At 47.7% G+C, this 12,282-nt stretch overlaps 6 protein-coding genes across 7 annotated transcripts; 3 read left to right on the forward strand and 3 right to left on the reverse strand.

Moving 5' to 3' along the window:
* Positions 1–875: 875 nt before the first annotated feature.
* On the forward strand, positions 876–3,134 carry LOC6733365 (nucleolar protein 9). The gene is made up of 2 exons (XM_002080386.4): positions 876–1,155; positions 1,214–3,134. The coding sequence occupies exons 1-2, from the start codon at positions 966–968 to the stop codon at positions 3,016–3,018; spliced, it is 1,995 nt and encodes a 664-aa protein (XP_002080422.1). The 5' UTR covers positions 876–965; the 3' UTR covers positions 3,019–3,134.
* Positions 3,135–3,240: 106 nt separating this feature from the next.
* LOC6733366 (phospholipase A2) lies at positions 3,241–4,023 on the forward strand. The gene is made up of 2 exons (XM_002080387.4): positions 3,241–3,542; positions 3,610–4,023. Exons 1-2 carry the CDS (start codon positions 3,241–3,243, stop codon positions 3,866–3,868), a joined length of 561 nt encoding a protein of 186 aa, XP_002080423.1. The 3' UTR covers positions 3,869–4,023.
* Positions 4,024–4,032: 9 nt separating this feature from the next.
* Positions 4,033–4,797, reverse strand: LOC6733368 (phospholipase A2 large subunit). Its single transcript, XM_016167351.3, has 2 exons — positions 4,541–4,797; positions 4,033–4,477 (listed from the first exon to the last, which is right to left on the reverse strand). The coding sequence occupies exons 1-2, from the start codon at positions 4,786–4,788 to the stop codon at positions 4,204–4,206; spliced, it is 522 nt and encodes a 173-aa protein (XP_016026282.1). The 5' UTR covers positions 4,789–4,797; the 3' UTR covers positions 4,033–4,203.
* Positions 4,798–4,943: 146 nt separating this feature from the next.
* LOC27207618 (NF-kappa-B inhibitor-interacting Ras-like protein) lies at positions 4,944–5,985 on the reverse strand. The gene is made up of 2 exons (XM_002080389.4): positions 5,774–5,985; positions 4,944–5,709 (listed from the first exon to the last, which is right to left on the reverse strand). The coding sequence occupies exons 1-2, from the start codon at positions 5,885–5,887 to the stop codon at positions 5,218–5,220; spliced, it is 606 nt and encodes a 201-aa protein (XP_002080425.1). The 5' UTR covers positions 5,888–5,985; the 3' UTR covers positions 4,944–5,217.
* A 363-nt stretch (positions 5,986–6,348) lies between these two features.
* On the reverse strand, positions 6,349–11,741 carry LOC6733369 (dihydroceramide fatty acyl 2-hydroxylase FAH2). 2 transcript variants are annotated; one of them, XM_016167350.2, is made up of 4 exons: positions 11,602–11,741; positions 9,574–9,935; positions 7,123–7,350; positions 6,349–7,058 (listed from the first exon to the last, which is right to left on the reverse strand). In XM_016167350.2, exons 2-4 carry the CDS (start codon positions 9,922–9,924, stop codon positions 6,570–6,572), a joined length of 1,068 nt encoding a protein of 355 aa, XP_016026283.1. In that variant the 5' UTR covers positions 9,925–9,935; positions 11,602–11,741; the 3' UTR covers positions 6,349–6,569. The 2 variants fall into 2 exon arrangements, with proteins under 2 accessions (XP_016026283.1, XP_039147322.1); XM_039291388.2 differs by lacking the exon at positions 11,602–11,741 and having other exon boundaries at positions 9,574–10,178.
* LOC6733370 lies at positions 7,669–9,572 on the forward strand. The gene is made up of 5 exons (XM_002080391.4): positions 7,669–7,867; positions 7,943–8,411; positions 8,468–8,775; positions 8,948–9,106; positions 9,159–9,572. Exons 1-5 carry the CDS (start codon positions 7,810–7,812, stop codon positions 9,329–9,331), a joined length of 1,167 nt encoding a protein of 388 aa, XP_002080427.1. The 5' UTR covers positions 7,669–7,809; the 3' UTR covers positions 9,332–9,572.
* Positions 11,742–12,282: the final 541 nt, after the last annotated feature.

Below are 12,282 nucleotides of genomic sequence, written 5' to 3' on the forward strand. Positions count from 1 at the left end.
TGGTTACAAAATATTTTGACTTCTTTTATCCGGCGGCGGCTTTTTGTTGATAATTTAATTAACGACTGTAAAGTGTTGCTTCTTTAGCCCATGTGAGTTTAATGAGGGGCATGGTAGTTCCCACCTTTAATTCGAGATTATTTGGCTTGACATGTGGAAATAATGTGTGCTGGTTTTCTAAGAAAATCCAAATTCAAAAGGCATTCATCTTGAGCGGTTTTAAAATACACATGCACTGTCCTTCCGCTCAAAGAAAATCTGCGAAACGCCTTCAAAGGACACTATGCCAACCACAAATTTGTGTTTTTTGTTCTCCCATTAATATTTCCTAATCCTCTGCTGTCAATGCCCTTTTGGCAGATTCAATGACCATGACGGATTGGTAAGCCTGGCATATGAGCAGACTAAGAAGTGCTTCTAGCAAATTATGGTTTTCAAACGTCTGCCATAATTGCTCTTAAATTAAGAACTAGATACGTGTGATCACAGTTTTCATAAATTCACAGGAAAATTAATTCCATATCAGAATCAGTTTTCATAAATTCACAGAAAATGAAATTGAATAACAGAATGGTCAAAATAGGTTTTATATTTATTATTTTATTTTTATTTATAACATTTTAATGATTTGTAATGCTTCTGTGACGTCATTCTATAGAAGAGTCAAGCTTCCAAAACTTTCATAGCTTCCATACCGAAACTAAAATATGAAAAGAAGCATACATTTTAGTTGCCTGTTTCTGCGTTGATAAAATAATTCACTTTCCTTAATGCGAATTTAAATTCGACCGCTAACTTCTAAAATGATCGATTCATCGCCAAAATAAATCGATATTCTTTGAAGCAGTATGACCTTTTTGCTTATAAAAATGGTATATTTCCATTGGGTTGGTATTTTATTTTTACAGCGTGTTCTGGCGCACGTTGGAAGTAGAATTTAATTTTTATTATTATATTAAAGAGGAATGCAGTCCGAGGGCGACTCAAGGCGGAAGCGACCCAAGAAGAAGGGCAACCGCTTCATGCGGAACGCCAAGGGGTTCGCCAAGCAGGGGATATTCGGCCGGGGTACGCACATCGACGACGAGCAGTTCAACTACTTCATCAACATTCTGGATGCCATGAAAGTGGGATTCGAGGACGTGGAGGAGCGAGGTGAGTGGTGGCGAACATAACATGGACATTGCTTTACCAACACCCTTTATCCCTGTAGTCATCATGGCCAACAATGTGTTCGAGCAGACCCACGATCAGGAGATCCATCTGGCCTCCAATCAGATCGTTTCCAAGGCTCTGGAGTCGTTGGTGGGCTTCGTGGACGACGTGCAGTTGGAGCGCTTCTTTAGCAAGTTTGGCGACAACCTCAGGCCCATGTGCTCCGATCGGTTTGCCTCGCACGTCCTTCAGAAAATGCTTGAGATCGCCTTTCTGCGCGGAGTGGGAAAGTCAGCCGTCCAGGATACCAGCGATGCAGCGAGTGCCAACAAGAGGGCTAAGCCGGATGCCGCCCAAGAGGAGGAGGAGTACAACCTACAGGCGGACTTCACAGAGGATCACCGCGAGAAGTGCCGGCAGTTCGTTCTTCGCATATCAAAGTTCATGTTGAACAATCTTGAGGACTTCGTTTGGGACGCCTGTGCCAGCCACATCATGCGCACAGCCATTCTGTGCCTGGTGGGCATGCACGTTCCCAAAATCGCCTTCGAGAAAGGTGGGACTGAGATAGCCAAGCACAGGAAGATGTACTCGGTGCCGGATGAGTGGCAGGAGGTCATGAAGGAGTTCCCCCAGCGCCTGGAGATGTGGCCCCAGTTCGGCGACTTTCCCTACCAGGATCACTCTTCAAGTCTGCTGGGCGTCATCTGTTTGGCCCTCAGTGTGGTGGACAAAAGTATGCTCAAGCATTTTGCCAAGAAAATCCTGACGATCGGTCTGCTGAAGTCGAACGAAGAGGAAGAGGAGAAAATGGAATTGGACACCAAAATCGAAATCAAGGATGAGGATGATGATGATGAAAAGAAGGATAAGGTGGCGAAAGAAGCAGAGGCTGACACTGAGAACAAGCAGGAAGAGCCAAAACTACCCAAAGTTTTCCACCATCAAAGCTCCGTCATTCTGCTCGAAACGATTATGAGCGTAGCGGGAGCCAAATTGCTGATCCAGCTGTATGCGATGCTCTTCTGCAACCGAATAGGTTACCTAGCTCGGCAGCCGGGAACGAACTTTTCAGTTCAGCGTCTTCTCCAGCACATCAAAGAGGTCCCTGATTTCGAGTCCGTCTTCACCGAACTCCAGCCGCATGTGGAGGAGCTGCTGAAAATGGGATACACCGGCGTCGTGTCAGCCCTCAGTGCCGCCTGCTTGCGCCTAGCCACCAAGCAGTCTCAGATGATAGCCGCTTTGCAGAGTGCCCTCCACGTTAGCGGCGACAAGGAGAAATCGAAGCTTTTCCTTACATGTTTGATTAAGTTAAAGCCCTTTGAGGTCGTGACCAGCGACGAGTCGGCCTTTGTTCATCTACACGGTTCGCTTATTACTCAACACCTGCTGCAGTTCAACAAGCCAATCTTTCTGGTCAACTGCATCCTCGATCTGCCCGCCACCCAACTGGCTCAGGTCTTCAACACACCCAATGGATCACACATCGTGGACGCCTTCATGCAGAGCAAGTTTATCGGCGAGAAGTCTCGCGAGCGTCTGATCCGCCAGTTGGATGGCTTCTACGTGGACTTGGCCATCACTCGACATGGTTCCCGCGTCTTCGAACAGTGCTTTAAGGCCGCCCAAGATGCGCAGAAGCTGCGCATGGCCAAGGAACTGTTTTCCAAGGCCAATATGCTGAAGGGCTCACCCCACGGTCGGATCATCTACACAAAATACCGCCTGGACACGTACAAGCTTTCACCTACGCAATGGCAGGAAAGTTTGTCCAAGCACCTTGACGTCGAGCAGCCAAAGGAGACGAAGCGGAAGACGGCCAAGACAGCCGCCGATGCTTTTAAGGACATACTTAGCTAGTATATAGATTGTTTAAACTAATAAACTTTAGAGCCAGTTGTAAATTCAACTTATTCTTAACTAAAAGTATCCTGAGTTTATTAGACCTCAATAATTACCTTGGAGTTACTAAAGTACACCTTGCTTGCTTCATTTGTTGTTTGCCGCCTTATCAGCCCGAGCAAAGGCATCTCAAGTCAACGAAATCAAACTTAGTTGTGCTGCGACCGCCGAAGCTGAGACATGTGGCTGCTGCGCGGAGCGTTCTTTTTTGGGCTACTGGCCATGGCTTGGGCCTTCGGCGACGAGGCTATCTTCGAGGACGAGGACATCTACAACCAGGCGCTGCCACCAGTTCCCCACACCGGCATCACGGTGCCCGGAACCAAGTGGTGCGGACCGGGCAACACGGCGAAGAATTTCGAGGATTTGGGCCGCGAACGGGAGACGGACAAGTGCTGTCGTGCCCACGACCATTGCGACGAGATTATCGAGTCCCACGGAGCACTCCACGGACTGCCCACCAACACAGACTGGTTTCCCATGTAAGCGTTGGCTCCTTTTAAGTAACTTATCGATTTTGTGCACATTGACCGCCGTTTTCCGATTTAGCCTTAAGTGCACCTGCGAGCAGCAGTTCATCAACTGCCTGCAGGCAGTAAACAGCATCACCGCCAATACCCTGGGACGTATCTACTACGGCAGCAGGAGCAGGTGCTTCGCCAACGGACATCCCACCACCGGATGCAAGCAGTACCAGGAGGGCACCTTCCGCAAGCGCTGCATCCGCTACCAGGTGGACAAGTCCAAGGCCAAGGTCTGGCAGTTCTACGACATGCCGTTCTTCACAATCCCAGCGTCGGCGGGCTGACATGAGATCAACGATTTGTAGACAAGATGATTACATTACCTGATACCCTCATCACATTAATTATTACTTATTAAATAGCTGGGTGATTTATATTTGGCGTTATCACTCCTTTGCCATTACAACTCACCCTTTTGAAATATAAAAAACTTTGGATATTTTCGTGGTTTATAAACAATTGAGCTTCCGAATTCAATTTTTACTATAATTCCAGGCTAAATAGCTTCGAGAATTGATTACACAAATAACCTACCGTCAAAATCCTAATCACATTAGGTTTCGGTCCCCGCACAATCTGTTTTGTAAACAATTGAGGGCTTATCGCCGGACGTCGAAGTTCAATCTCGGGAGTCCTCCTCGCTGCCGCTTACGTGTGTGTAGAGGGCCAAGTCGTAGAACTGCCAGAGCTGCGGCTGACCTTCGTCCACTCGGTAGCTGAGACACCGAGTCTCGAACAGGTCGGCCTGCTTCTCTTGGCAGGAAACGATGGGATGTCCGTAGCCAAAGCACATCTCCTTGGTGCTGAAGTAGATTTTGCCAAGGGCCAGGGAGTGTCCGTTTCGCAGAGCGGTGAGGCAGCTCCGGAAGGCCGACTCGCAGGCACACGAGAATCTGCGGGGAGCGCACGATTATTGATCCCATGATCATCATGTGTGCTATGGAATCCACGCTTACATGGGGAAAATCCCGTCGTTTCTCAGGCCAAAGGCTTCCTCCAGCGGCAGAATCTTCTCCTCACAGTTGTCGTGCGCCCGGCAGCACATGTCCACCTCTCGCTCAGTGCCCAGGTCATCGTAGTTGGCTGCTATGTTCCCGGGTCCGCACCACTTTGTGCCCGGAACTGTAATGCTCAATCCCGCAGACGCATGGCTGACACAGATCAGCGTTAGGAGAGCAGTAAGAAAGGCGGCACGCGAAAGCATTGCGCTCGAGGAAGGGGCTAGCACACGACTGATCCAAGGCGATTTCCGCAGAGCAGAAATTCGGCATGGTTATTTAATCACTACGCGTCATTTGAGCTGCGATTGAGCAGTGAATACTGATTACGCTTAATTCTCGCGGAATGAGAGACGACATGTGGGTGTAATAAATAGTAGATACAATTGGACACTCACAAACAGACATAAGTACAAGTGGCTCGGGCTTTGGCCCACATATAAGCACAACAGTTAATACAAGGCAAGTAGACTCTAAATGGATCAATACGAGTACGATTGGGGAGGTCCCGAAAATCTCTTCAACTTAAAGCGAAGTCTGTGGCATTCACAACTACTTTAAGGTCTCTGAGATTACTGGGACACTCCCGAATAAAACTTAAATTATATCTCTTCCCTTTCGTCCGATCAGAACAGCTAGGCCTCGCTCTTCTGCCGGTTCTGCATGACCTGGCGCAGCTGAGGGAACGTGCTCTTCGTCTGCATTGGATGGAGCCGGGCGCAGAGCGAGGTGAATGGCTCGTAGAGGGAGGGCCTCTCCATGGCGTTCACCGTGTAGTGCTTTATGCGCTCCCGCTGGCACCAGATGTTGGCGCGGTCCATGACCTTCTCGACGGGATTTGGGGCTGCCCGTGCCCTCACGTTGGCCAGCACCACAACGGGAATCTCCTTTTTCTCCTTGTGCTTCTCAATGTCAGCCTTGATGTCGGCCAGCATGTCCAGGCTGCGCGGATCCATGGGATCGTAGACCAGAACGAATGCATCTGGAAACTGAAGGTAGTGGCGTGGAAGCTGCTGCTGCTCGCCCTGCAATCCGGCCGTGTCGTAGATGCGCAGGGTCTCTCGGGCTCCACCCCTGCCAGTGTCCACGCTGGCCACGTAGATATCCTCAATGGTTGGATGCAGTTCCTGCAATAAACTCCTGGATATGAGCCACCAGCTTTACTTTGAGCACTGCCAAAGGCCTTCTCACCGTTTCCGGATTGACGTGGCCGTAGACCAGCTGCTCTATAAGCGCCGTCTTGCCCACGCCCTTCATACCGCACACCAGTACTTTGCCGACCTTGCCGATCTTGGCATTTAGCATTATTCCAGCAGGAGAAATTGGGACCCAAAAATATAAACAAAACTTTCGCTGGATTCTTGGTAGTGTGACCAAGCAACGCCAATAAGAAATTCCACTTAGGACAGATCTTAAATAATGGGGATAGTCTTCTTTGCTAATAACTAATCTTAAGCTAATTTTATTTATAAACTAACTTGAACTAGTTGTACCAGATTTGCATGAAATAAATAAAAGTTGTCTGTCTGCTTCCTTGTTTATTTGATTTCAAAAAATATTTAAACGCTCAAGAGACATTATTTGGGATTAACTAAAAGAATTAAAAGTTTATCAAAGTAATACCTCTCATATATAGGTATGGTACAAAACTTCTAATGTAAACGTTTGTGATGCATCGTGAAGTTTTAGAAAAATGTTTGTGTTCCCCCAAAATAGTTCCAAAACCTTTGATTGCCCCAGTTTTCAATTTCAAAAAGGGGTTTCCGTTTGTTCTTTGGTATCATTGGAAGTGTATTCCTGTTTAATAGAAATTGGTAAAAGTCTTACAAATAATTCTTAAGCCTAATGCTCAGTATTCAGCCTACACAAATATGCTAAAAACCAAATTTTCGATTTGATTGAACTATTTGCTGCGGCGCAACTCTGTTGCTTTGAAAACTGAATGTAATTTGTTCTATAGTAGCACTGTATTAGCCATTTATTGCAGCTAGGACCAGCGCAGTTGGTATCTCAGCTTGCGGAGATGGATTCTCGTTTTGAAGACGACATCCCACAAGGGACTGCTGATGCCGTAGCCGAGGGTTTGGTGCGAGAAGTGGTGGTGGTGGTGATAGCGCTTCATGTGCACAAAGGCCCCCAGCGAAGGGTTCCCATAGTGCAGGTAGTAGTGCATCATGTCGTAGCACAGATAGCCGGCCAGAGCTCCGGACAGGACCACTCGAGGATGGGACAGGACGAAGCTGAGCGGGGTGTAGATGATTGCGGCTAGCACTGCGCCGGGAAGGGGCGGAAACACCAGTCGCATCGGATCAAAGGGCACCTTGTGGTGCAGGCCATGGATCATGAAGTGGAAGGTGCATAGCCAGCTTCCGCTCTTGCTGCTCAGCTTCACGTGGAACACCCAGCGGTGCAGTGTGTACTCCAGGAAAGACCACAGGAGCACGCCAAACAAAAAGTAACCGGTGAACACAGCCAGCTGCAGAATGAAGATACTTTTAGAAGATCGTGTCCAAGGATGCGAAGACTGAGCGACTACTCACCTGGTTGCTATCCTGCCAGGCGCTGGTGAACTCCTCCAAGGCGCATTTCACGATCACCGGTATCCAGAACAGGGGCACCAGCCACCAGGGCGTCTTGGTGCACATCTCCAAGTACCAAGGCTCAAAGAGACGCAGTGGCCTGTCCACCGGCTTGTGCACCCACTCATCGTAGCAATCCGTTATGTTAGCTATCTGCGGAAGCATTGCCTTGGACCAGTCCACCAGGTGCTGGAATTCATGAATTTACAATGGGTTAGTGAATATTAATACATTATGTAAAACCATATATTGCTTTGATTTATTACTAATAATTTCCATAGAAAAATATTTATTTAAATATTTATTAAAAATAATTTATCTATTTTTTAGAAGCTGTGTACAGTAAGCTACAGATTTATTTGAAATTTACTATAATTGGAGAATAGTAAGAATTTCACAAATTTTTGGCTAGCTTTTTAATTTAATATATACAAAAGGACATCACATAAACCGCCAGCCGCGCATCACCGAACCGATAGACAATGTTATCGGGCATCGATGAGCAGGTACAATCACAAGCAGCTGGTTCAAAATTGTCATTTGAACCTGTGCCTTACTTCACACAACGACGCAGTTTCCACTTGTCGTAGACGAGATCACATTTCTGGAGCCCCAGCCGCTTAGTTATAGTTCAGGAGTAGGTGGAACATGTCGAATACTTCAGTTCGCCCGATTCCAACGCTAAAGGGCATCTTTTCGGTGCCGCGTAAGATTTCTTTTCCAAACAGCCGCTTGGCCATGGCAACCAGTTGGTAATTTGTTTTGGTCTCCGTTCCCACAGGCGTCACACAGTCCCGAAACTTCCTCAAGGAAAACAAGGTGAGCCTGCGCTCGCTGGAGAAGTCCACCAGCCAGAAATTGGCAGCTAAGGAGCCAGCGCGCCCGAAATGGATGCCCCCGCTGCGACGCACTTCCTCCGAGATGGGGGACTCGAAGGCAGAGAAACCAGTAGCTAAGGGCAAACCTGTAAAACAGAACTCGTTGCAAAATGGCCGCAGCACCTCTCGCTCACAGCACCAACTGGCCGTGGCCGTTCCGGCGGAGGGGGAACGCTTCGATGGCCTGGAGGAGCGCAATCCCATCTTATATGACCCATCAGAGGGCTGCGAAGCCGAGAATCTTCTAGAGCCTTCGTTGGATACAGACTTAGATCGCTGCCAATCGTGCGGCACGAATCGAAGTTCCACCAGCATAGCCATTCAAACTGAGGACATTACTGACGAACTCTATCTAACAAATGCTCTGAAAAAGTAAGACTTTTTGCACCAAACTCGTAGGTTTTCACAAAGGTTTTTCTTAACCGCAGATGTAACTTTGATGCCAGATCTATACTGGAGGAATCCGCTACAAAGTACGGGGAAAACTACAAGCCCATGCGATATGAAAACGAGGAAGACTTGGAACAGTTGCCGCTTTCGGCGCGTTCGAACTCCTCGAAGAAGAGTCGTTTCAACATGTCCGAAATGGAGGCTATGCCCATGACCGAGGCCGAACCCGCAAACTACGGCGCCTCAGACGACGAGGCTCCACTCAGTGCCCGTAGTCGCTTCACAACGGCCTCCAATGTCACCACCATTAGCTCTAAGTCAAAGCGTCGTGAGCATAAACTAGGATGTGAGTTTATCCCTTTATTAGTAATTGTGGTCAGCGAGAGTAATGGCAAAGTTAAATATCTTTCATAATTGCCTGTATAGGCTATCCGATATTTTGAATATATTCCGTCCTGATGGCACTAAAGTAACTATCTATTTGATTTGAACTAATCATGAACTTATACTTTTTTCAGCCCGAGATGAGGTGCGCTTGCCGCGTTACCTGGAAAAGCAGAAGCGCGAAAAGGCGGTGGCCAAGCAGCTTGCGGAATCGCTGGATCCCGACTGTCCGCGTGGCCATGTGTTGCTCAGCGATCAGGACCGACTGACGCACCTCACTAATGCTAAGAAACGTGAGTTAATGTTACTACTATAAGTTCGACATTTGCTAACGATACTTAACAGGCTACGAACAGCTGGTCAATGAACTGAACCACATGCCCATGACCGCACAGACGCTGAGGGTGCGCAACCGCAAGGCGGAGATCGACAAGGAGCTGACCACCGTGGAGGAGGACATCCGCATATACTCCAAGGCAAAGGTCTTCGTGCTGGCCAGCAAGTCGCGTCAGTTGTGAGATCTTATGTAGCTCCCAAAAACATTGAAACATTCCATCGACTGACTGACCGAGCTACTGGAATCTTGGACTTGCAAAACACGCGTGTTCCTTTCAACCATGCCTTACGTTAATTATATATTTTGTAGCTGAGATTTGGATCGCAGACCTACCCCGATAGCATTGTGACCAACTTAACGTGCGATCCGATCCGGTCGACCAGCAACTAGAGTTACAGATTAAAAACCGCTCATCCAACTTACCTCCATACTCTCGTCCACCTGGTTATTGTTTTTATCCTCCGTTTCCCTGGGCCGTTGTCGCAAGGTCTCATCTTCATCGTGATGCAACGTTTCCCTTTGGCTCGACTTTGGTTTCCGAGAGTCCTCTGGATCGATTTTGTACTCCCTCATCAAGTACATGGCCGCATCCGAATGTGGCGGCGCCTTCAGGAAGCGAGCTGTCATGTCCCCGCTGTTGAGACCTTTGAGTGTGTTTATGCCTCCCGGATGCTTGTGCATAAACCTGGACAAATCGTAATACTGCTGGCGATACTTCACTATGAACTTGTCGTTCGACTCCGCTTCCTTTGGCATATCCATGTCGACGGGCATCAATTTGGCAACTGCAGTGCGAAAAACAATCGGATAAGACTTTGTTGTTCCTTTGCGAGCATATTACTGCCACTGATTATCTTCGGAATTAATTACTTTGCGTGCCCAGCAGCAACACGATGTCATATAGTATCAGACACGCTCAATTAAATATATAATGCATTCTATCAGTCCTCTTAGCGTTATTTTGAACACAGATCAAATCGATCATCCCCGAAAAGTTTTTTAAAACACCCTCATTGGCGCAGCTAAATTAAATTTTAAGTAGATCTCCTTAACTATATATTTTTCAATCAAAGATAATTGGTTACGAATTTATGATTTTAACATTAATGTTTATGGTATTTACATAAATAAAACGACAATGAATTATAAATATGGACACTTAAGTGCTCCTAAGGCGAAATAGTCCTGGTTTTATAATTAGTTTCTGAAGGAATGTAGCATTTCCTACGCATTTTGTATTTAGTATTTGCCATTTTCATGATTCATAAACAAATTTCACAGCCAGAACTACGATAGCGTAATCTATTGAAACCAAAATATAGGTATAGTAAAAGTATCTGCACCTATTATCTGCATTCCAAGGTATCCATTTAAGTCAAAGTTTTGCTTATCAGTTAACTGCTATCCGATTTTTAGTGACCCTAAGGACTTATTGTTTTGTCTCGCTTTTAGTTTAAGGAATCTTGGAATGATACCTTCTAGCCTGGCATTGAAGTTATAGGATTCCCTAGATGGGTGTGGGAAAGACTTTCGATGCACCACACTTGCAGAACATTTGTTTAATTGATTCGGTAATAGATGTAATTACAGCGATTAGGGCGAATCAATTGCAGGTCGTAATTGCAGCCTGCAGAGCAATGTTGGAAATGCACTGGAGGCATTTCACCCAGTGGCCGTCAGGGGCTCAAGTGAACTTGGCATTCCCGAAGTGCGCCAGATGTTTCTTTCCGATGATGCGTGCCCATATGGGATCCGCACAAACATTTCCATTCTTAACGGCCCGGGCACTTTGCCTTTTGCCTACGCGCCGCACTGAGCGTCGCCATTCCACGGACGAACTTGCTCCGTCAATAGTTTGCCTTATCAATGCTGATAGGAAAGCCTGTAAGCGCGGGGATTTGCTTTGGACGAGTGGGAGTAGACGGCTCGTTTGTCAAAGTGGCAAGTGGTAAGTCCCCAATCGGGGTGCCACGTTAGGATTGAGGGTGGAGCAGGTGCTCTGACTCAACCCCGGGCTGGGGCTGCGTCACATTGATTAATAGTGTCTACCTGACACATAGGCACATATGCGGGATAGGCTGGGCACTGTCTGCCCGTCCTCTAGCACCTGTGCACCTATGGTCTGGCCTGTCCATTGGCGGAGCCATCAAACGAAGCCCAGCACTCGTGTTTACACGCGGCTAATGGCGTTTGTTCGGGGAGTGATAGTGGCAAGCAAAGCTTTATCTATCCGGGTTAGCAGTGCCCCGAAAACCTGTGGATCGGATACCGGGCTGGGTCGCAAGATATCTTATCGCGGGTGATGACAAAGTATCGAAGACACATACATAGTATGGCTATCATGCTAAACCATGGGCTAAGCTGCTTGCCACTCTTGGTGCTATTTGCTATTTGCACCCAGGCAATTTGCATAATTTCAGACCCTCGGCTACCACGGGATTATTTATTTACCGAATTCGCACTGCTCAGATCAAAACACTGGGCTCTTGACTCCAGACCGGGTTCCCAACTGTCGGCGGAGCCTCTGACCGCACGCAACGCAACGCAACTCACGACTGAACTATGGCCCACCCACCCAACACATCCACATCCGTGGCGTCGACGCCGACGCCGCTGCCTAGTGCTATCTTGTGGGCTCTAGCCGGTGCTAGTTACCGGCACCTCTAGCCCTAACCACTAGCCATCGGTGCTCCTGACGAAGCGGACCACGCAGCGGCTACGATAAGATAAGCCCGGACAAGTTCCAGTTGTAGTTCCAGATCCACGAAGAGGGAGGACTGCCGGTAATGCTTGTACCGATCCGAACTCTTATCGTCCGATTTGCAAGGCACCCTAAATGTGGCTATCGCTGCGTGTTCCAATTTTGCCTAACAATCCTGACGTAGATCTCGCTTGCGATTAACGATCTGCGGATAACTATTGCTGGAGCGCTTATCAGGATTCCCATACAAATGCTTTCCTGATGTGTCACCGCGGATCGGAGCTCTGATTTCGGCAGTTGGTAATGAATCACCCATGAACATCGTCCTCGGCGGGCTTCCTCGGTGCTCACCACGATATGGAGGTACTTCTTCGCATGAGTAGGTACTCCTATTGGGTACTTGACTCTCGAATCAGTACTGATGTTCAGTA

The sequence above is a fragment of the Drosophila simulans genome, chromosome 2R, assembly GCF_016746395.2.
Source record: "Drosophila simulans strain w501 chromosome 2R, Prin_Dsim_3.1, whole genome shotgun sequence".
Classification (NCBI taxonomy): Eukaryota; Metazoa; Arthropoda; class Insecta; order Diptera; family Drosophilidae; genus Drosophila; species Drosophila simulans.